This window comes from Haliotis cracherodii, unplaced genomic scaffold (assembly GCF_022045235.1).
Source record: "Haliotis cracherodii isolate W230 unplaced genomic scaffold, xgHalCrac1.p SCAF_7, whole genome shotgun sequence".
In the NCBI taxonomy this organism is placed as follows: Eukaryota; Metazoa; Mollusca; class Gastropoda; order Lepetellida; family Haliotidae; genus Haliotis; species Haliotis cracherodii.
Window position 1 is genome coordinate 33,791,241 of NW_027266330.1, and position 24,144 is coordinate 33,815,384.

The following is a 24,144-nucleotide window of genomic DNA, read 5'->3' on the forward strand; positions in this document are numbered from 1 at the left end:
GTTACTCTATAACTATGAAGGATCATCAAGATCAGTATTGAATCACTTATGTGTTGAAAACGATCATATATATATACACACATATGTAGTCAACGTTGACAGGCGACCTGGTCTTTGTGTATTTCAACAGCTGTATGAGCAAACATGTGGCAGATGTTCGCCAAGGGGCTCAGTAAGGCATCATTTGCTGTGGCAAATTGATTTCTTTACCGCGCTCACACTGTGTCTTCGCGTACATAATCAATGCATTACAGCGCACATTGATCAGATCATACTAGTCCAAAATATTATATCAAAAGATATACACTGAAAGGCACAAGAAACGTCATGTGGATGTATCAAATAAATATCTTTATTTTCAAATGCATATTTATGTAAATAAAGACATCGGAGAAAGTCAGTGTTTGACTCACATGAAATTAACAGTGAGGGGAATGTTTTTGCGAATTGTGAATTTGGGGAGGCACCAAAGACATCACAGCTGGGGGGTTCAAAATCATTACCTGGTGTGGCCACCACGGGCGTTGACTACAGCCACACATCTCCCTTACATGGAGTGGACTAGCCTTTTGATGAAGGCCATTTGGATATTGGCCCATATCCTCAGGAACGCTACACGCACTTCTGCTGCAGTTGTCGGCCTTGGATGTCGCCATGATTTGGATGTTGTGCTGCTGGAGGAAGTCCCTGGTGACTCTGGCAGTGTGGGGGACGGGCGTTGTCTTGCTGAAAGGTGTGGTTTTCATGACAGGCAAAAAAAAAGGCACGATATGGGGTCTGAGGACTTTGTCAATGTAGCGGAGAGCTGTGATGCCATTACCCCTGCTTAGACCAATATTCTGAAAGACCACAGGTCCCACTCTCTGGTTCAGTCCGATTCCACCCCAAACCATGATGCTTGGGCCGCCCCAATGGTCTCGTCCCATAACAAAAGCCTCAGCATAACGTTCGCCCCCTCCTTCGCAAGACCCTGACTCTGCCATCCAACGTTGAAACACAGTAGCGACTTTCATCAGTGAAGATGATTCTTCTCCATTGCTACTGACGCCAATTTTTATCCTGCCTGGCCCATTGCAGTCGGGCCTGTCTCAGGATGGGTACACGAGCAGGACGGTGGCACGAGATGTTAGGCAGTTAGGCGACGTCGGACTGTACGATCACTGATGGCACGCTGGTGGTTGCCAACGGTTTGCCGAGCTGTTTTAGTGGCCAATCGTAATCGGTTTTGCAGATGTTGGCGTATCATGAACCGATCTTGTCTGGGAGCAGTGACTCTTGGACGACCACTACACGGTCGGTCGTCGGTGGTGTTGGTGGTGTTGTGGCGATGTTGCGAACAATATATCGTTCTGACGTTGACATTGAATGCATTTGCAACGACCTGTGCACTCTGGCCTGCTTGCAGTCTTCTGATCGCTTTTTGTCTCTCATTTCCTGATAATCTTGGCGTGGCTGATGAATCGAAATAACGAAAGCCAGCTTAACAGTTTTGGGTGTCTTTTATACCCATACCATCCACGATATGCACGTGCATCATGTTTTTGACAAGACTTTTCCGCAACTGAGTCCCATTGCACTTTTGTTGGCTGTGTTTGGGCAAAGCACTCCATTTTAAACTCAATTGTAAAATGTACTTTAAGGTTGGTTGGTTGATTAATATCATGAACATCAATCCATGCAATTGGGATCGATGACGTTCATCAACCAAGTCAGCGAGCCTGACCACCCGATCCCGTTGGTCGCCTTTTACGACAGGTATAGTCGCCTTTTACGGCAGGCATGGGTTGATGAAGACCTATTCTACCCCGGAATCTTCACGGGTCGGACTTTAAGGCAACAAAAAGAAGCAGTAGAACGATGAATGAGTTTATTGACCACAGAACATGTAACTGCCAGTGTCTGTTAAGTAATTTCAGAAGTGACGTTTCTTTTGCCTTTCAGTGTACGATGGCACAGGTGGATGAAGAACTTTGAATCTTGAATCTGCGCAAGAAAATGGAAATTGATTGCATATGATTTCTTTGGAGACGCCTGAAAGTCGGGCCGGGCCAAAGTTTTATTCGCTTATTACTCCACGGTCTAGTGGTGTATAGCTAGTGGAGAGAGAAGGTTCGAGGTACGCTCCCCGGTCGTGTCATACCAAAAGACGTTGAAAGATGGTACTTGTCATTCCCTACCTAGCGCTCAACATGAAGGGGCTAAAACATGGACTGGTCGGCTCGGGGTGAGTATACTTTGTCTGAGTGGTGTATTAATGTTAAACGATCACGGAGGCAGTCTACAGGTTCATAGACAGGTATAGGTATATATACAAAATACAGATACCTCTTTGGTGGCAAGATCACAATAACATTTTAATTTGGTTTGAGTGAGTTTAGTTTCACGCCGCTTTTAACAGTTTTCCAGTTATATCACGGCGTGTCAGCTTAATGTGGGAGGAAAGCCCGAAGTGATGCAGGTCTCAGACGTTTACCACTTCGGTGAAACCCACGAGCACGGGTATGGTGCTGACAAACCTAGAAACATAATCGGGGCAAACCGGGATTCGAACCCACAATCATAGGTTTCTGGCGTGCCCAAGGGACGCAACTCTGCACAGCGAATCGCGGCGCCTTAGACGACTGGGCCACCCGTGCCCCCTAATTTGGTTTGACTGTATGTGTGGGTTGTGTGCTGGAGAAAGGCCTGACAAGTGTGGTTGAACTGTAAGTGATTATGAGAGTGAAGTTATGTAAGCTGGTTAAAGTGAGTTGACAGGCTTGCATGCTTTGCTTGATTTGCTCATGTAACCATCATGCAATATGGGCAATCTGAATCATTATTCTGGGCAGTCACCGAAGAAACGTTGACCAGGTTGGGCTGTGTGTCGTGGTTTGACCCTGGGGTATGAGTGATGTCCCTAGCTTTGGTGGCGTGAGTGTTATACTTTCATTGATTATATTGGTTGTACGTATTGTCAATTTGCAAATATATGCAGTATGGCATTTACGATTTGGAAGTTACATGATTGTGTATACATTATGAATATACATTATGAATATACATAATATACTCAACAACAAAAGTTCCTGTGACACCAATATTATAGTGTATTTTTCAAACCAGTTTGGTGTTTATGGCAACGTTGGCAACAGACGAATGCAGTCAGAGACCATCCTCGGAGTGGCACGCCACGCGTAACCAATAATCGACAAGACGACTGGATTCGAACAACACACCTACGAAATCGATTCCAGCCAGCAACAGTGACTGCAAGAAGTATCCCTGGCCTTCGACGAATATCTTCACAAATCGTACGTCGTCGCCTCAGATGTGCAGACATTGTCGCCAGAAGACCAACCAGACGTCCCAGTTTGACAGGAAACCACCGTCAAGCACGTCTACAGTGGTGCAGACGGCGTCTACGCTGGACGGCCATGCAGTAGGGACAATTTCTATTCATCGACGAGTCTCGTTTTCACCTCAGCCACAGCGATGGACGGATTCGAGTGTACCGCCGTCGAGGTGAACGTTACGTCAATCATTGTGTCATGGAAAGAGATCGGTTCGGGGGCGGCAGCGTTATGGTATGGGGTGGGATTACAGCAAGACAGAACCCCTTTGATAATGGTAGAGGGAAATCTCAATGGACAGCGCTACCGCGACGAGATCGTCGGCCCACTGTTCTACCGTTTTTGCGTCGTCATGGCCCAGGCATTACCTTTCAACACGACAACACCTGGCCTCGTATTGCTCCACTTGTTCAGGATTCTCTTCAACAAAACAATGTCACAGGAACGTTTGTTGTTCAGTATATAATATGCTTGAGCAATGCATAGTGTTACCTGATAGGTTCAGTGGGTGTTTTCAAGGTATTTCTTCTGTCGGATTCGAGTGTACCGACGTCGAGGTGAACGTTACGTCAATCATTGTGTCATGGAAGAAGATCGGTTCAGGGGCGGCAGCACTGTAGACGTGCTTGTCGTCTGGCGGATCTTCTGGCGACAATCTCTGCACATCTGAGGCTACGTACGATTTGTGAAGATATTCGTCAAAGGCCAGGGATACTTCTTGCAGTCACTGTTGCTGGCTGGAATCGATTTCGTAAGTGTGTTGTTCGAATCCAGTCGTCTTGTCGATTATTGGTTACGCGTGGCGTGCCACTCCGAGGATGGTCTCTGACTGCATTCGTCTGTTGCCAACGTTGCCATAAACACCAAATGGTGTTTCTGTGGACGTTAAATTGTCTTGCAACATCACGTTGACTCGATCCTGCTTCAAGCATACCAATGACTCGCAGACGCTCATTTCCTGGTATGCGTGGCATTTCGTAATGTTGAATAATTGGCTAATTGTTTTTCTGAGTGGTGGTTGTCAGCACGATTCTAAACAATGCATATGGAATCCCGTTAACGCACATGTTTTTTTTACACCCATTCTTGGGTAGTGAAATGTATGGGGGCTTGCCTTAAAGTCAACTTTTGCATGGAATGCATGCTTTTCTGTACCAATTCCGTTTTTGTGACTTGTTTCCATTCATGTACTACAATATTGAAAACCAAACTTTACCTGTTTGAAAAATACATTAAAATAGTGGTGTCACAGGAACTTTTGTTGTTGAGTATACATTTATTAAAACTTGTATAACGCACACTAGCTGTTGTACATTTAATGGTATTTTTAACACTTATGAGCTCTCTGTGCTATTAATTTCAACAGAGATAAGGCAATATGCGGGAATTTTGGCACGAAAGGGAACAGCGTTATCCAAGGTCATGGTCACCTCTGCAGACCCAGAGAAATATCTCAAAACAGGCGGACCAAAGAAGAACTAATGACCTTGGTGGAGGTGAAATTGCAACATGTGCAGGTATAAAACGTGTGCGCTTGATAATATATATAGGTTAACCTATGAACATAGGATTATTACTACCTTTGGTATTCTTTGGTATGTATTGCATTTATATTTTTATGGGTATATTAATATAGTAGTGTTTCAGGCTGATGACATGCGTCGTCAATTGAGGACTATACGCTACACTACAAAGACCCAAATTGTTGTCTTTCATAAAGAGCATGAGCATCGATCCATGCAATTGGGATCGATGACATGCATCAATCAAGTCAGCGAGCCTGACCACCCGATCCCGTTAGTCGACTTTTACGACAAGCATGGGTTGCTGAAGACCTATTCTACCCCGGAATCTTCACGGGTCTCGTAATGAGGGTAAACACCTACTTTTTGATTAATTAGTTACCATTTTAATCAAAGTAAGTTTCTGCTTTGAAAAACTTTTGGCCCTGTCCTTCGGGTCATCAATGAATGAAGGCTTGTCCTCTTGGACCCGTGCGGTACCTTTTTGTTTTGGAGGACGTCTTCAGGATACTTAAAGCTTGCTGTCTTTTCCCACGTTGCTCTCTTACTTTTAGCTTTCATCTGTACATTACTTTCCTTTTAAAGTAATAAACAATGTTGTATCATCAATGTGTCAAAAATCCAAATTTAATATAGATTCAGCTTGATAATGACATTGTAATACATCTATTTATGTAAATCAATGTTTTCCCATGCAATTCGGTGATTTTACATCTTTAAGCCATGACATGAGTGCATTGTTTACTCCCTTGTCAATGTACTCGAATTGTGTCCCTTTCGGTTCACCATGGTTTCTTGCGAAATCTGAAGGTTACATAACCAAATGTTTTCAACAGTAACGTTATATTTTTGTAACAATTAGAAGGCATCAAAAGTCATTACTTATACATGCAGAGTCTGGCCTTAGAGCTGAAATGAAAACACAAATTTTGGCTAGGTTAGCCAGCTCCTTTTCCGAGTACAGTGAGTGAGTGAGTGAGTTAAATTTTAAGTCACATCGGCAATGTTTCAGCCATATCGTGACTATCAATAACTAAACATTATACATATATTTAAACTGATTTAAAAACTGAACGAAGGACAGTAAAATAACTAGATTTATCACAGAAAAAAGTTATAAAACTAGTAAGGAATTATAAAAGAGCATAGCACAATACATGACGATACCTTTCCGAGTACAGGAAGCTGAACACACCAACCCCAGTTTATTTTAAATTTAGTGTAGTGTTCTGATTTAGTGTAGTAGAACCTGTAGACACAATTGTCTAACATGGCACTGGGCAAATTTGTGATGCATTTATTGTAAATATATGTAGCTTCTTAGAAACAAATGGAAATAGGTTCAAGTTTAATACTTTTTGTCCTGTCGTGACATGTCCATATGACACCAATATACACATATCTGATGTACCAAAAGAGCTGTGTTGAATTATTTAGATTTTGACAACTTATAACAAAATGCATTTCTGGATTAATAACGAACTTTCTACGATCGTACACAGGCCTTTATTGGTCATGTCATGGTCAAGGAGGGACTCACAGGTCAATTCCATGATTGGCAGACGCTGCTTCGAACATATCACCCTAAAAGTATCTTTTCGAACCTGAATGACAGACAATGCTGGGAAATTCAAAACATATTAGGCCTTCATGTTTTAATTTAATTAATGGTGAATTTGCAGACCTGTGTTGACAACTGAGTCTGATACATAACATGGAATTTGTGAGACTAATGAGCTTAAGTCCTACAAGAGGCTGTACTCAGTGAGCTTGTTGGAACTGATACCCCTACATCGTATACATAGGCAAATATGATATTTTAAACTATGGGAGGGCAAGAACCAATGTTGATGTTTATATTCCATAGACAAATGCATAGTGTCAGCATCTTGGACCTACACTTGAAACATGGGGAGACATCGAAAGAATTTGAAAACATCCTTTAAAGCGGGACAAAGCTTGGAAATCACATGAAAAGCGACAAAAACTGTCAAGTTGACAACTGAGCTCTACAAGAAAGTGCATGTGCAGTGTACGGGTGACTGGTGTCCAGCAAGATCAAACACTAAGAAGTGATCCGTACGTACCGTCTTTAAGGCCAAGGAAGGAAAACCTGAAATAAGTGAAATGTATAAAACACTTAAATCTATATATTCCTTTGGCCCAGATTTTGAAATACTTGCAGGGAATAAAAAATGCTCACTGTTAAATGATATAGTTGGATAAACTTACCAAGTTCAAGTATTTGTCCTTTAATGAGGCCACTTCATAAACTTTCAGTTTTTTATGGACAAGGTTCAGTTATTAGGCATCAAATTCACATACATAATAAACTTTTTTAAAAGTGTTGTTACACAGTTGATCCACCAGGGGAGATAATTCAGAAATGTAGAACACTGCCACAAACTTGAAAGGCTTATTAAGAAGTTTCTACAGAAGTTAATGGTTTTTTTTTTTTTTTGCAGGGCTGATGCTTACCACTTGTTGCATGTTGGGGAGACTGACAAATTGTACAACGAGGCATTCCGTGAGCACGCCAAGACTTCGCCAATGTGTAAGGGTGACATTGTCGTGGACAATGAACAGCAGTGGGGACTTAACTGGACAGAGAGTTAAATGTACTGTCTCTACCTACCTGTCAGATGACCGTAGAGGGTGGTGAGGTGAGAAGAGAAGGGGACGTCGATCATCTACTACCAATACTGGACTACAGATAGGCCTCACAAAATGTCCTATTGGAAGTGAGAGTTTCCGTGTCCAGTGCATGAGCGCCGATAAACCTCCACCATCCCATCCAGGCATGCAAACAGTTTGCGATGACATCAAATCTCAGAACACAAAGGACATGAGAGCCAGGAGGGTGGAAATGAGGGAAATAAATAAATACAGGGGAACAAATTTGAATAACATCAACTGATGCAATGAACAACAGTCCACTGTGTTCAGGGGTTGGGAAAACCCCTTTTCAGCCAGCAACTCAAGTAACCAAATTTTGGCTTTAAACACTAAAATCAACTTTGTTCAAAGCAGTTGTGTTGCAATATTTCTGGTGTAAACAACCCAGACTACACATCTGATTTGCACATGTCAGAATCAATTGGAAATGAAAAACAGTTAGCTGTAGAGTGTTTCAGGCACTTAAGGAAAGACCAAATCGAGGTAGAACAGATGCTGACAGTGCAGCTCATAGCTCACTGAAATGTGAAATGGATGTTTCGCCACAAACCTTTCTCGATACGCGGCATCTCTCGGCCAGCCATAGAAAGTTTATTAAGAATTATATATTTGTTGTGGATATGATGCCTGCTAGAGGCAAACAAGACAAACAAAATCTGGCAAATACATTTTCTTCAGACTTCGCAGCTGAGTTTTCAGCTGCTTACTCAAGTCATGCAGGTGACCTACCAAGGTTGAAGAAAACTATCATACTTCTGATGGTATTGCAAAATGTTACACGGGGGAAATCACAGAAAACGCAGAGATTTGCAAGGGGCAGAAGCAAAATTGGTAATTGCACAGTAAATATGAAACTTTCAATATTTGAGAAGATGCACTAACTTTCGTCTCGACCCTAAAAAATGGTCGAAAAGACCTTGTTCAACCTCAATAGTCAAAAGTGTGAAGCAACAAACAAGGCAATGTGCCGGTCATTACCTCGTGATACAACCTTTGCTCGTAACTTTCATGGTGGAGCTCACAGTGCTGCTCATAGCGTCAACTGCCCGAGTCCGGTCAAGTAAATTCGCAAACTTCGAATTGGGTGTGCTGTCACTGCAGAAGGAAAAATAGATGAGATTAGCAAAAGCCATAATAAAGAACTTAAGCTAAAACATACAAGAAATTCTAGAAAAGTAATATAGGGAACGTCGTCGAAGGAAAAAGCTAGAATTATTCAAACTCCATTGTAAAAAAAGTTATTCGAAAAACATTGAAAAAATGAAAAGTCATATTTGAGAAATTTACACCAAAAAGAGGATCATCAATACACAAAAATGACCCCAAACAGAACGATCTAATGGCTAAATACATTACTTTAACCAAACAGCAGGGTTTATGACTGTTGGTACACAAGCCCTTTTGTCGGCAGTGCAGTGTCTCCATGTTAATTTCATGGGACTCTACAGTCAAATGGTCAACCTTCGCAAAATAATTGTTGTGAAAGAGGTGCCAAAGTTGTCAATTTTGCCAAAACCATCTGGAAGGCATTTGTGCTCAATCCAGAGTGCACCTTGAATGGCCACAAAGAAACGACCATAGTCCTGCTTATCAAGGCAGCCAAACAATTTCTTGCAACCCCATGTTTAACTTGCCTCTACAATTATTCCAAAGGGTCTATGGAAATAAATATAAAGGAAAACATAAATTAGGAAACGCTGAAATATACACTTACCCTACAGGTTACACACAACCAAATGTTTTCCGATAGTGAGTGAGTGAGTTGGGTTTAACGCCGCTTTTAACAGTATTCCAGTTATATCACGGCGTGTCAGCTTAATGTGGGAGGAAAGCCCGAAGTGATGCAGGTCTCAGACGTTTACCACTTCGGTGAAACCCATCGAAAGAATTGGAAAACATCTTTTAATGCGGGGCAAAGCAGCTTTAAAGTGACAGAAACTGTCAAGTTGACAACTGAGCACCACAAGAAAGTGTACATGTGCAGTGTACGGGCGACTGGTGTCCAGCAAGATCAAACACTAAGAAGTGATCCGTACGTACCGTCTGTTTAGGCCAAGGAAGGAAAACCCGAAATAAAAAAGTGAAATGTATAAAACACTTCAATACATTTATTCCTTTGGCCCAGATTTTTTAAATACTTACAGGGAATAAAAAAATGCTCACTGTTAAATGATATAGGTGGATAAACTTACCAAGATGAAGTATTTGTCCTTTAATGAGGCCACTTCATAAACTTTCAGTTATTAGGCATCAAATTCAAATGCATAATATTTAAACAAAAGTGTTGTTACACCCTAATGAAGGGCTTGAGGGGGATAGTAATAGAACATGCAGTTGATCCGCCAGGGGAGTTAATACAGAAATGTCTAACACTGCCACAAACTTGAAAGGCTTATTAAGAAGTTTCTACAGAAGCCAATGGGTGTTATTTTTATCTGCAGGGCTGCTGCTGATGCTTACCACTTGTTGCATGTTGGGGAGACTGACAAATTGTACAACGAGGCATTCCGTGAGCACGCCAAGACTTCGCCAATGTGTAAGGGTGACATTGTCATGGACAATGAACAGCAGTGGGGACTTAACTGGACAGAGTTAAATGCACTGACTGTCCCTACCTGTCAGATTACCGTAAACTGTACAAGGAGGTAGCGGGTGGTGAGAAGAGAAGGGGACGTCGATCATCTACTGCCAATACTGGACTACAGATAGGCCACTAAAAATGTCATATTGGAAGTAAGTTTCCGTGTCCAGTGCATGAGCGCCGATAAACCTCCACCATCCCATCCAAACAGTTTGCGATGACATCAAATCTCAGAACTCAAAGGACAGAGTGGAAATGAGGGAAATAAATAAATACAGGGGAACAAATTTAAATAACAATTGATGCAATGAACAACAGTCCACTGTGTTCAGGGGTTGGGAAAACCCCTTTTCAGCCAACATCTCAAGTGACCAAATTTTGGCCTTTAAACATAAAAAATGACTTTGTTCAAAGCAGTTTTTTTGCAATATTTCTTGCGTAAACAACCGAGACTGCACAATCTGATTTGCACATGTCAAAATCAATTGGAAATGAAAAACAGTTAGCTGTAGAGTTTTTCAGGGACTTAAGGAAAGACCAAATCGAGGTAGAACAGATGCTGACAGTGCAGCTCACAGAAATGTAATGCTATGATGCAGGTGAAATGGATGTTTCCCCACAAACCTTTCTCAATACGCGGCATCTCTCGGGCAGCCATAGAAAGTTTATTAAAAATTATAATTTTATTGTGGATATGATGCCAAGACAAACCAAATCGGGCAAATACATTTTCTTCAGACTTCGCAGCTGAGTTTTCAGCTGCTTACTCAAGTCATGCAGGTGACCTACCAAGGTTGAAGAAAACTATCATACTTCTGATGCTAGTGCAAAATGTTACACGGGGGAATCACAGAAAACGCAGAGATTTGCAAGGGGCAGAAGCAAAATTGGTAATTGCACAGTAAATATGAAACTTTCAATATTTGAGAAGATGCACTGACTTTCGTCTCGACCCTAAATAATGGTCGAAAAGACCTTGTTCAACCTCAGTAGTCAAAAGTGTGAAGCAACAAACAAGGCAATGTACCGGTCATTACCTCGTGATAAAACCTTTGCTCGTAACTTCCAAGGTAGAGCCCACAGTGCTGTTCATAGCGTCAACTGCCAGAGTCCGGTCAAGTAAATTCGCAAACTTCGAATTGGGTGTGCTGTCACTGCAGAAGGAAAAATAGATGAGATTAGCAAAAGCCATAATAAAGAACTTGAGCTAAAACATACAAGAAATTCCAGAAAAGTAAGGACCGTCGAAGGAAAAAGCTAGAATTATTCAAACTCCATTGTAAAAAAAGTTATTCGAAAGACATGTTATTGAAAAAAAAAAAAGATCATATTTGACAAATTTACACCAAAAAGAGGATCATCCATACACAAAAATGACCCCAAACAGAACGATCTGATGATTAAATACATTACTTACACCAAACAGTAGGGTTTATGACTGTTGGTACACAAGCCCTGTTGTCGGCAGTGCAGTGTCTCCATGTTAATTTCATGGGACTCTACAGTCAAATGGTCAACCTTCGCAAAATAATTGTTGTGACAGAGGTGCCAAAGTTGTCAATTTTGCCAAAACCATCTGGAAGGCATTTGTGCTCAATCCAGAGTGCTACACTCCTGTCCGCACCTTGAATGGCCACAAAGAAACGACCATAGTCCTGCTTATCAAGGCAGCCAAACAATTTCTTGCAACCCCATGTTTAACTTGCCTCACTCATTTTGACTTCAAATTTGCCTCTACAATTATTCCAAAGGGTCTATGGAAATAAATATACAGGAAAATATAAATTAGGAAACGCTGAAATATACACTTACCCTACAGGTTACACACAACCAAATGTTTTCCGATAGTGAGTGAGTGAGTTGGGTTTAACGCCGCTTTTAACAGTATTCCAGTTATATCACGGCGTGTCAGCTTAAAGTGGGAGGAAAGCCCGAAGTGATGCAGGTCTCAGACGTTTACCACTTCGGTGAAACCCACGAGCACGGGTATGGTGCTCACAAACCTAGAAACATGATCGGGTCGAACCGGGATTCGAACCCACAATCATAGGATTATGGCGTGCCCAAGGGACGCAACTCTGCACAGTGAATCGCGGCGCCTCGGAAGACTGACACCCGTGCCCACTATTCCCTATGGTTGGTCAGGAGATTCTTGTAAACTGTACAACTTGATTTGGGCTTTTGTGAAGGTTGACTTAACATTGGCTTTTTGTTGTTTTAGTTTCAAAATGTGCTCACATTTTAACAGAGACCCGTTTGTTTCTCTTGCCTTCCTTCCGCATATACGACATAATCAATTGGACTTACCGCTTGCTTCCATATGGGAATGAGGCAATTCTTATTCCCAATTAAATAAACAAGTCAAAAAGATCATGTCGGATATTTAATTATAATGAGGTTAACAAAAAGGACAGAAACGCTAACCTTCTTTACAAAACTGCAAATAATCCGCCAACAGAACACGTTGTCTGTATATTCAACGAAAGAGTGAATAATTGACCACTTTCCTTTATAAAGTAGATTTAACTTCCCGATAATGCAAAAGCAATCTCCTGACAAAAGTTCTCAGAACGTCTTCGTCACACAACGAATAAATGTCAACTCAAATGTAACGCTGTTCAACGTAGTGGTCTGTCACATACAGAACATGAAAACCACGAGATTTACAAAAAAAGAACATGCGCAAGTAGTACAGCAACGGGTGTGTTTGGGCGAGCATTTCGAAGTTAATCGAGTGTATTTGGACGAGTTATACCAAAACAAACCGAAAACAACTGTTTCCTTCTGCCAACTGTCAATGGATGCCAACAGTCGGTAAGATCCATGTGAAAACTAAATGGCAGCAGATATGGGCATCATCCTTAAAAGGACGTCATCTCTATGCCATCGAGCCTTTTTTAAACACATTCGAAATATCTCGAAACAATCCGAGAGAGGAGGTTCTATTAACCAGACTTAGTCTTGGGCATTGTGGTCTTGGTGCTTATCTCAGTGTTGTTAATAAAGACATTTCTGAACACTGTCAAGCTGCTCACACACACTGTACAATGTGGCTCATATATATTTACTTCATTGCCAAAACTATGTAACTCAGCGTAAGGCAATGGTGGAGTCTCTAACAGTTCTCAATATTGATCTCACATTGGCTGGACTTTTATGTTCTAGGATTATCGTTCTCCATGACGTTAAAAATGTCATTCTTGCTTACATTGAAGCGTGTGGCAGTTCATTACTCTATGAACTATCTAGGTACTTAGCAAACCTTTATTATGGGCAAGGTGTAAATGGGCCTAGTTGCTCGAACACTTATAAAGCTTTTTGATAATCAATCAGTCAGTGGCTGCCAAACTGGGAATGAACTGGAGTATGACTGAACAGCCGCTTTTCAGGCTGCAGACAAGGCGGCATTTTAACACGGGGATTTCAAGATACCAAAGCAATTCGACGCCAGCATATGAAACAAGTGGTACGTGTATGTGTTGCTTAATTGTGGGTGTTTTGGTATGAATTGCATCATGTTTGGTAAGTTGTTGTTTCTAGTTCCTGTGCTGTGACTCCAGTGAAGTCGGCACATTGTGAGTTTTCGTGGCCTTTCGAAGGGAGTGTTTTCTGATGGCCTTTCAAATCCCCTCCTGACAAATCCTAACGTTTTGGTTTCTTTGCTTGTTTATCTGTTGTTTAACGCCGCACTCAGCAATATTCCAGCTATTTGATGGCGGTCGATGATGGACCACAATCCAGTGATTGATATCATGAGCACTGATCCACGCAGTTGGAATACAATGACATGCATCAACCAAGTCAGCGAGTCTCACCACCCGCGGCCGATCCCGTTAGTCGCCTTTTTCGGCAAGCATGGGTTGCTGAAGTTGGTAATTCACGGAGATGGCGCAAGAAGGTTTGTAAACAAGATATTGTCTTGAATAAAGTTTTTTAAAACACTTTTTATTTTATTTTACTTTCATTAGGCCTATCATTTATTTCAAAGGGAAAATTACCTGTTCGCGACTGAATGTCCCTAACGGTTTCATAAACGTTATCATTTGTATGCAAAAGATATGCCTTCGTTAAGTCTTGTTTGTCTGTTTGTTTGTTGCTTAACGCCACCCTCGGGAATATTCCAGTTATATGATGGCGATCTGTAAATAATCGAGTCTAGACCAGACAATTCAGTGATTGAAACCGTGAGCATCGATCCACCAATTGGGATCGATGACATGCTTCAACCAAGTCAGCGAGCCTGACCATCCGATCCCGTTAGTCGCCTCTTACGACAAGCATAGTCGGTTGCTGAAGACCTATTCTATCCCCGGATCTTGACGGGTCGTTAAGTCTTGTAATCTCATCGAAGCAGTCAGGGTTACGGCCTTTAAGGCCAACATTGTCGCTAAAAACATCCCTTATCAAGCGTACCGTATTTCCTCTATTAGACTCTCGGACTATTAAATTTCGTCAACCCGGCGTGTGTCAGAGCCCTATCTTGTATTAGAGACCAAGCGCCTAAATGGAGGAAATATCGATACGGTACACAGTTAACGTTCTTATTGGTGATCGGCAGCCATTTGTTTATGGATCGATATGAAGGCTATCGATGTTTTCAAACTCACCGTATTTGTGTGAAAAGACAGGTTTCTGTTGCAAAAGGAACCTTTTTTAACCAATCAGAATCAAGCATTCTTCAATGTCATGGTAGAATGTTTATTACACAGTAACAACTTTTGAATTCGTATTAATAGGGACGTAAATTGGAAATTTGACATACGTCAAAATTACACCGTAATTAATCAATAACCTACATCTTGAATACTATTAATGGATTCAGAACTACACATGAACGATTCTATGCAGTGCAGTTAGCACAGGATAACAACTGTCGTGAATCAGCTTCTTAGTCTGCCTTGGTTTAATCTGAGGCCATTGCGCCGGTCAAGGAGCTGTATAGATTCTCTCATCTTTGCAATACAATTTGTGGTTTTAACAGCACCGACAGTGTGCATGGAAGCAGTCTCGACGTGCTTGTTGTTTCACGCTACACCCAGCAACATTCCAGCAACATTCCAGCAATATTATCGAGTCTGGACCAGAAAATCCATTGAATGATATCATGAGCATCGATCTGCCGTAACTGCGTTTGGGGCGTCAAGGGACCCTACAACAGCGTATTGCAGTTCCGTGTCGTCATGGTCAGTTAAGCCATAACTCTGCAACGTGGAGTGGGGGGTCCGACTACCGTTACTGCTACTTATCCCATAGACATTCATGTACGGGTAAACAAACATACAAGGACTAAGGCAACGCAAGGTTTCATACTCACAAACCCTTACTACACCTAGTCCATCCATCAATAAACGACAGAGTCAGACCAGCCAGCCAGACTCGTCACTGAGTCGGGAACTTAGAACAATCGAGGTTCTCTCCTAATGTTGACGGCGTCATTTGGGTGGGGTTTTTTGGGTGTAAAATAATAACATGAAGTATGTGACAGCAAGACCCACAGTAAACTATAGCACTTCAGTGGATCATGAAATGCGTGACCTAAAGACCTAAAGTAAACTATAGCACTTCAGTGGATCATGAAATACGTGACAGCAAGACCTACAGTAAACCCTAGCACTTCAGTGGTTCAATAAATGTGTGGCAGTCTGGTCTTCGGTAAACTTTTGCACTTCAGTAGATCATGAAATACGTGACATCCTGACCTTCAGTAAACTAAAGCTCTTCAGTAGATCATGAAGTGCGTCGCAGCCTGACCTTCAGTTAAATAAAGCTCTTCAGTAGATCATGAAATACGTGACATCCTGACCTTCAGTAAACTATAGCTCTTCAGTGGATCATGAAATACGTGACAGCCTGGCCTTCAGTAAACTATACCACATCAGTGGATCATGAAATACATGACAGCCTGGCCTTCAATAAACTATAGCTCTTCAGTGGATCATGAAATACGTGGCAGCCTGGCCTTCAGTAAACTATACCACATCAGTGGATCATGAAATACGTGGCAGCTTGGCCTTCAGTAAACTATAGCTCTTCAGTGGATAATGAAGTACGTGGCAGCCTGACCTTCAGTAAACTATAGCTCTTCAGTGGATCATGAAATACATGGCAGCCTGGCCTTCAGTAAACTATACCACATCAATGGATCATGAAATACGTGGCAGCCTGGCCTTCAGTAAACTATATCTCTTCAGTGGATCATGAAATACGTGGCAGCCTGGCCTTCAGTAAACTATACCACATCAGTGGATCATGAAATACGTTGCAGCCTGACCTTCAGTAAACTATAGCTCTTCAGTGGATCATGAAATACGCGGCAGCCTGGCCTTCAGTAAACTATACCACATCAATGGATCATGAAATACGTGGCAGCCTGACCTTCAGTAAACTATACCACATCAGTGGATCATGAAATACGTGGCAGCCTGGCCTTCAGTAAACTATACCACATCAATGGATCATGAAATACGTGACAGCCTGGCCTTCAGTAAACTATACCACATCAGTGGATTATGAAATACGTGGCAGCCTGACCTTCAGTAAACTATAGCTCTTCAGTGGATCATGAAATACGTGGCAGCCTGGCCTTCAGTAAACTATACCACATCAGTGGATCATGAAATACGTTGCAGCCTGGCCTTAAATACACGTTATTGTGATAGTAAAGGTAGAATTAAAACGTGTATCCATAAAGTTCAATAATACGTATTTGGTTCAGTACACAGCGTAGGCCAAAATTGTGCTCCCAAAGTTTGCAGTAAAAAATGAACTTCTAACTTCTAACAGTAATGATTTTACTTGGACAAGTGAAATGTTTGTTTATATTAAACAGAGGCCAGATTGCCATTCACTCGATGCCTCTAAGTTGCACACAGTTTCAGTAACACATCACTTCAAGTCGTGATACGTTCTAACATCGGCACGTCAAAATCGGTAGTTATATTATAAGTGTAACGCTATTTTTCAGGGCATTATCATTTGCAGAAGCCCCGGGTCTTCCATTAACTGCCCGACGAAGAAGGGCAGTTGAAATGACCGAGGGCTTCTGCAAATGATAATGCCCTGAAAAAAAGCGTTACCGTTATTATAGCTAAAATGGATGGAATTTGTTATCAAATAAAAAGAAACAACAATATCGGTTTTGAAACATTTACTGAAATCAACACGAATGTCACGAAAACCCACTTTTACAAATAGGGAAACAAACCAGATGACGTCACTATTGAACGTGACGTCACGTATCCCTATCCTATGACATCACCTAACAACGGGCGTGATAATGGCCGTCGTCAAGTAATATGAGGGCATTATCAAGTTACACTGGCCCGCTCATTTCTGATAACATGCGGGCGTTTTAATGATAATTCTATCCATTTAAGCAATAAGATACAATGAACTATATTTGTTCTGACTGCATATGACATCAATATGTTTTTTACAGGAAGTAGGATTCATGAAATAGCATGCGGCACAATGTTCATGGGCTAAATGGATAATATTATATAAGCATTAAATTAGCTATACAAGTGTGATAAACGGTTCAATTAGTGACCGCAGCGTAGTTCTATTTCTTTTTCATTTCATCGATTCTCATTGAAATGTTGTTCCCCGATAAGGGATCTGAAGACACAAACAGTGACTTGAAGTCCCCAGAATCAACTCGGGCGAAGAGACGCATGAACGGGTCACTGCCAATCCAACATGGTGTGACAACAGACAGGAGTTTTGACTCACTCCCCTCCCCTATAATCACCGTCAGGTGGGTTGACAGTTCTCCAAGCCCCATGTGCATCCTAGTCATATGGTTTCCGCTCTTCACCTTCAGTTCTAATTCGCTATCGGTAACAGCTACAGCAACAGTATCAATGTCGAGGCCAGTTGTTTCCTGTCCGTCTTCAGGACTCGTCAAGTAAAACTTGGGTTGAGCATACACTGGATGGTAAGGAAAAAGTCGAAAATGACCGTCTTGGTAGAATATCAGCTTCGGTGACATTTGTCCAAAATTTGGTGCAGGAACTGAAACGATAAGGACTGAAACTTCAGCGTCCTTGCCGTCCATCACAACCCACATATTCTTTCCTCGGCCAGAAAAACCTTCAATAAGGACAGTTGGTCGTGATTCTGTAAAATCGGGTGTGGTGCTTAGGGCAAAGCTTGGATGCACTGGAGCGGTGATGGTTGTTCTATGTAGTGTAGATACATGAAGAATGTTCGTGTCTCTCGAAGTGACAAGGAATTTGGCCATCTCTTCCTGGCAGACAAACGTGGTGGCTCGGCGGAGAGAAATCACTTTAGAACCACCCTGGAATACAACAGTCTCTGATCGAACAGGAACTGCAGCTGTAGTTGTTACTGAAGACACTGTTGGAGTCATGGTTGTCGTGGCATCAGTTCTTGTAGGAATGTTTGCTGATGTGTCTGCAATTCAAAATCAGACTAGATTATATTGTGAAAAATAATTGCTACATGAAACCGTTATACCGGGGCTCGTTTTGTTAATAGTTTTCCGAATCCAGATATCATGTATTGCCCATCAAATAATGGTTATACCCCGAATTGTCATAGTTCAATACAACAGTGCTTATCCGTAATGTTTACGTAGTGATACAGTTTTATCTTGCCATTGACGTCGAATTTAGAAGCGTGTGCAAGTTATTGTATCTTATGGCCGACGTTATTGACATGAGAGTGAGAGCTGCAGTGGCATCGCGAAGCATGAGCATTATGTAGCATACCTAACCGAGTAAAAGGAGAGTAATACGAATAGAGAACTACCTGATATATTGTCAAACTACCATCATTTTGTTGTGTTTTGTTGTTTGTAATGTTTGTTGTTTAACCGCGACCTCAGCAATATCACAGTTATATGATAGCGGCCTGCTTGTGATGACACGCAAGATGGGACCATAGCAGGATATTGTGACAAGCAAGATGGGACCATAGCAGGATGTTGTGACAAGCAAGATGTTGTGACATGCAATATGAGACCGTAGCAGGATGTTGTAACACGCAAGATGAGACCGTAGCAGGATGTTGTGACAAGCAAGATAGGACCGTAGCAGGATGTTGTAACACGCAAGATGAGACCATAGCAGGATGTTGTAACACGCAAGATGAGACCGTAGCAGGATGTTGTGACCCGCAAGATGAGACCATAGCAGGATGTTGTAACACGCAAGATGAGACCGTAGCTGGATGTTGTGACATGCAATATAGGACCGTAGCAGGATGTTGTAACACGCAAGATGAGACCATAGCAGGATGTTTATGACATGCAAGATGAGACCATAGCAGGATGTTGTGACAAGCAAGATGAGACCGTAGCAGGATGTTGTGACACGCAAGATGGGACCGTAGCAGGATGTTTATGACAAGCAAGATGAGACCGTAGCAGGATGTTCTGACACGCAAGATGGGACCGTAGCAGAATGTTGTGACATGCAAAATGAGACCATAGCAGGATGTTGTGACACATAAGATAGGACCGTAGCAGAATGTTGTGACATGCAAGATGGGACCATAGCAGGATGTTTATGACATGCAAGATGAGACCATAGCAGGATGTTGTGACAAGCAAGATGAGACCGTAGCAGGATGTTGTGACAAGCAAGATGAGACCATAGCAGGATGTTGTGACAAGCAAGATGAGACCATAGCAGGATGTTTATGACTAGCAAAATGAGACCGTAGCAGGATGTTGTGACAAGCAAGATGAGACCGTAGCAGGATGTTGTGACACGCAAGATGGGACCGTAGCTGGATGTTTATGACAAGCAAGATGAAACCGTAGCAGGATGTTGTGACAAGCAAGATGAGACCGTAGCAGGACGTTGTGACATGCAAGATGGAGACGGCTGCTGCTGACTTGTGGTACATAAGTCACTACTATTATTTTTATCAAACTGACCTTGTCGAAAGCTACTATACTTTGATAATATCTAACTAGTGGAGGACATGGTTTCAAATGTATCGATACGGATCCCGTTAAGGTTAAAAAAGGAGTCCTCGCTTTGGACATAGGCGTCACATTAAATCCTGGGATTCAGTAAGTTTCACTTCCAATATTAGCTCTTAACAAGAGCGGCGATATCTGGTGTCTAATAAAAGATTGACAGGGCCTTTGATCTCGCCTCGATAAAGCAGTAATCGAATAAGTATTTGATGCATATAACTCACCTTTGAGACGACATGGGTGAGACGCAAACTGTGTGGTCACAGTCGTTTCTGTCTCTTTACATAGAGTGTTGTCCTTGGAGACTTTGCGGCTGAACTCCAGATTCAGGTAGTCAAGCTCCACGCCGTATTGGTCTGTGGAAGGAGCTCTTATGACCAAAGTCAACCTTCCAACGTCTATGGTCCATTTCTCCCCGACGGTGGAGCTTTTGTGAAATAAATTCCAATCACTGCCAAACTTCGTCTCGTTGTTCGTGATAACGCTACCGATCGTCTTTCCGTCAGCTATAAATGAGATATTGTCGCTTGCTCCATCATTTGAATAAGCTAGTTGTTTGATAGACACCATCTGTTTCCGAGTAATGCACAAGTCGATGTGTAAAGTCTCTCCTTCATACAGCAACACTGTCTTCTCATTAGACGCGTTAGAACGAGGTTTTATGCGACAACTGGGATACTTTTGAGCTGCTGCAATTTCATCCAACTCCAGAGTCAAGATGTCAATCCCAGCAATGCGGAAGACAAGCCACGTCAATAACAGAAATACTGTCTTCATACACATGATCCTATAACAACTATTACTTTGACCAGTATATGGACTTTTACATCTGTCTGGTTGTTTCCACCCAATCCTATTTCCAAGTCCTTTCTCTTATGAAGACCCTTACTACGTCAATTTTACGGCTTGTGACGGTCGGAATTCTCGTCCTGTGAATGTAACTGTTTACAATATTACAAGATACAGAAAGTAGGTTGTATCCTTGTCTGCTTAAGGACACGTTGCATAACATCCTATTCAGGCATACCAAGCATCGCTTGCTTCAAGTCTATATTTCCCGCCTTCCTGCTGAAGGTGAACCGCAGATCCGGCTCACGACGCCAGTCACGATTGTAGAAACTCGATATATTGAAACATTGTCTTGATGGTTCACAGCTCATCAGATTAAAAGTATAATCCTGATAATCCACGATTTTTCTCATCAGAAGGAAATTTTGACATTTTGACATTTTTGCATTTTGTACAAACGAACTCCAAGGAGTGCTTTACATTTACTTTAACTGTCAGTGAGAAACAAATGCATTTTAACTGATGGTGGTGTGGTGTGGTGTGGTGTGGTGTGTGTTGTGTTGTGGTGTGGTGTGGTGTGGTGTGTGTTGTGTTGTGTTGTGTTGTGGTGTGGTGTGGTGTGGTGTGGTGTGGTGTGGTGTGTGGTGTGGTGTGGCGTGGTGTGGTGTGGTGTGGTGTGGTGTGGTGTGGTGTGGTGTGATGTGATGTGTGGTGTGGTGTGGTGTGGTGGGGTGGGGTGGGGTGGGTTGGGGTGGGGTGGGGTGGGGTGGGTTGTGGTTCGGTGCGGTGTGGTGCGGTGTGGTGGTGTGTGGTAGTGTGGTGTGGAGTGGGATGGGTGGGTTGTGGTGTGGTGTGGTGTGGTGTGGTGTGGTGTGGTGTGGTGTGGTGTGATTGGATAAGATGTGATGGGGTGGTCCGAGGTGTGGAGGGGTTGGATGAGGTGTGGTGGGATGGGGTGGGATGTGTTGGGGTGGAGTGTGTTGGGGTGTGGTGTGGTGTGGTGTGGTGTGATATAGCTAAAATCCAAAGGAAAACACAAACTACTATTGCCATCAACAAAGACAGCGACATAACAATTTCCGAGTTTGTAGGATGTTATGAATTGTACAGATTCGATGTCCTGGGAGGATTTTTTTTCTGTTTTAATAAGGGTAATATTTGAAATAAGGAAGGAAGGTTAGTCATATTCAGTGTAGCTGGAGGTAAGAATATGCTGGCCCCTAAAGGGGTCTGTCATATAAGAAAACAGAAATTGTTTACACATGAATACTTTTCACCCATAATGCAACAGGTAGAATCAAAAATCTATTTTAGACTTAAATTACCATATATGCCCTTGCATTACATTTCTTAGATTTATTCCAGTTGCCGAATACAAGGTGTGCAACTATGTCCAACTCGTTTGATGAATGATGACCATATTCAACATAATAATCAAGGCGCGAACCGTTTACTGAATGTCATGGCCCTTAGAAGGCAAATATCACGACACATCATTCTCCTCCATTGTTCATGTTAGTTGATTCCATACGTTTCATAATTCATGTCTCCTCATGAAGATCCGGGATGGAATTAATCTTCATCAACCCATGCTTGCCGTGAAAGGCGACTATGCTTGCCGTAAGTGGCGACTAACGGGGCCGGGTGGTTAGGCTCGTTGACTCGGTAGATGCATGTCATGGTATCCCAATTGCGTAGATCGATGATCATGATGTCAGTCACTGGATTGTCAGATCAAATATACTTCATGTCACCTTTAAGAAAGAGAGTTATTTCTTACAGCTGGACGATTTGTGATTGATCTTAATCACATGTACAGACTGCGGTAATGTCGAGCCTGATACTAACCGATCTGAAGCACGCCATTCGAGTGAGTGAGTGAGTTCTGTTTAACGCCGCTTTTAACAGTATTCCAGTTATATCGCGGCGTGACAGTTTAATGTGGGAGAAAAGCCCGAAGTGATGCAGGTCTTAGACGTTTACCACTTCGGTGAAACCCACGAGCACGGGTATGGTGCTGACAAATCTAGAAACAGAATCGGGGCAAACCAGGATTCGAACCCACAATCATAGGTTTCTGGCGTGCCCAAGGTACACAACTCTGCACAGAGAATTACGGCGCCTTAGATGTATGTAAACCTAAATATTTACGTATGACTTCGTTCTCATATTGATGAGTGTTTTAAGGACCACGACGGAAGCGTAGTAGGGCCACGGTGAACATTATTTTTGTCTAGAAATCTCCTACGTAGGTCTTAGTATTTTCTATGTAGGACTTAGTATCTCCTACATAGCACTTACTATCTCCTACGTAGGACTTATTATCTATTACGTAGGACTTAGTATCTCCTCCGTAGGAGATAGTGATTCTAGGTCATACTAAGTCCTACGTAAGAGATAGTAAGTCCTATGGAGACACTTAGACAAAATAAAATCACCTTGGCCCTACTACGCTTCCATAGACCACTAATACAGCTGATCAGTTCATGCGGGAAAACAGTATAGTCAGCTGGCCGCAAAGGATGACAGAAAAATTAGGAAACTATTGCAATGGAAGAGTAATTCAGTGGGCAATACTAGGAATTTGCTTGCATGAAATATATAACCCGCGGTCCAGGTGTATATTTTGTCGCCTCTTACGACTAGCAATGGGGTGCTGGGGACACATTCTACCCCGGGTCCACACGCGGCGTCTAATGTGTGAATGATATAACCTCAGTTTAGTTGGGAGAAATGGGCACGGAGGGCCTTTACCCAGAATATGTCTCTTGGATAATAAAGATTCGACAAACATGCCTGAATAAAGTTTTATAGACTAAAGTCGCTTGGACTGCGCAAGAAAATTCTAGACTTCCCGAAAATTCAGGTACATTTGTACTTCAGAGTATCTGGACTCACAACAATGAAACGCTACTTGACCAAACGAGTAATTTATGAAAAAGGTACTCGATGGTTGACTAGATAACCCCTAGAAAATTGTTTTTCAAGGATTACTAGAAAGAAGGGTATAAATAATAACACCATAGCCAATGCGTGTAGTCCAGTAACACCAGTGTAAGTCAGTACAAGATCAAGATTGCCCCATAGTTACTTACCTGCGAAACTAAGTTTCGACCTGACCACCTGACTCGAGATAACAAGCGGATGCCGAACACCTTCACACTGACACCAAGACCCTATAACCTGGCTGGAAATTGTACACAGAGCACATGTTGAACGAAGGTCCAATTCCTTCCGATTGTCTTGAAGAAACGTGCCAAGTCTCCCAGTATTAAAGTCAACATTGATAGCATC

The 24,144-nt window shown here is 42.2% G+C and overlaps 1 protein-coding gene across 1 annotated transcript; it reads right to left on the bottom strand.

Annotated features, from left to right (window-relative positions):
- Positions 1-17,295: 17,295 nt before the first annotated feature.
- LOC139448292 (uncharacterized) lies at positions 17,296-20,648 on the bottom strand. Its single transcript, XM_071229839.1, has 2 exons — positions 20,286-20,648; positions 17,296-18,527 (listed from the first exon to the last, which is right to left on the bottom strand). The coding sequence occupies exons 1-2, from the start codon at positions 20,629-20,631 to the stop codon at positions 17,674-17,676; spliced, it is 1,200 nt and encodes a 399-aa protein (XP_071085940.1). The 5' UTR covers positions 20,632-20,648; the 3' UTR covers positions 17,296-17,673.
- Positions 20,649-24,144: the final 3,496 nt, after the last annotated feature.

Coding starts and splice junctions, on each gene's coding strand:
- LOC139448292 (XM_071229839.1), bottom strand. CDS start 20,631: ATGGTGTCTATCAAACAACTAGCTTATTCAAATGATGGAGCAAGCGAC. Junction 18,528..20,285: donor TCACCCATGTCGTCTCAAAG/GTGAGTTATATG, acceptor TTTGAATTGCAG/ACACATCAGCAAACATTCCT.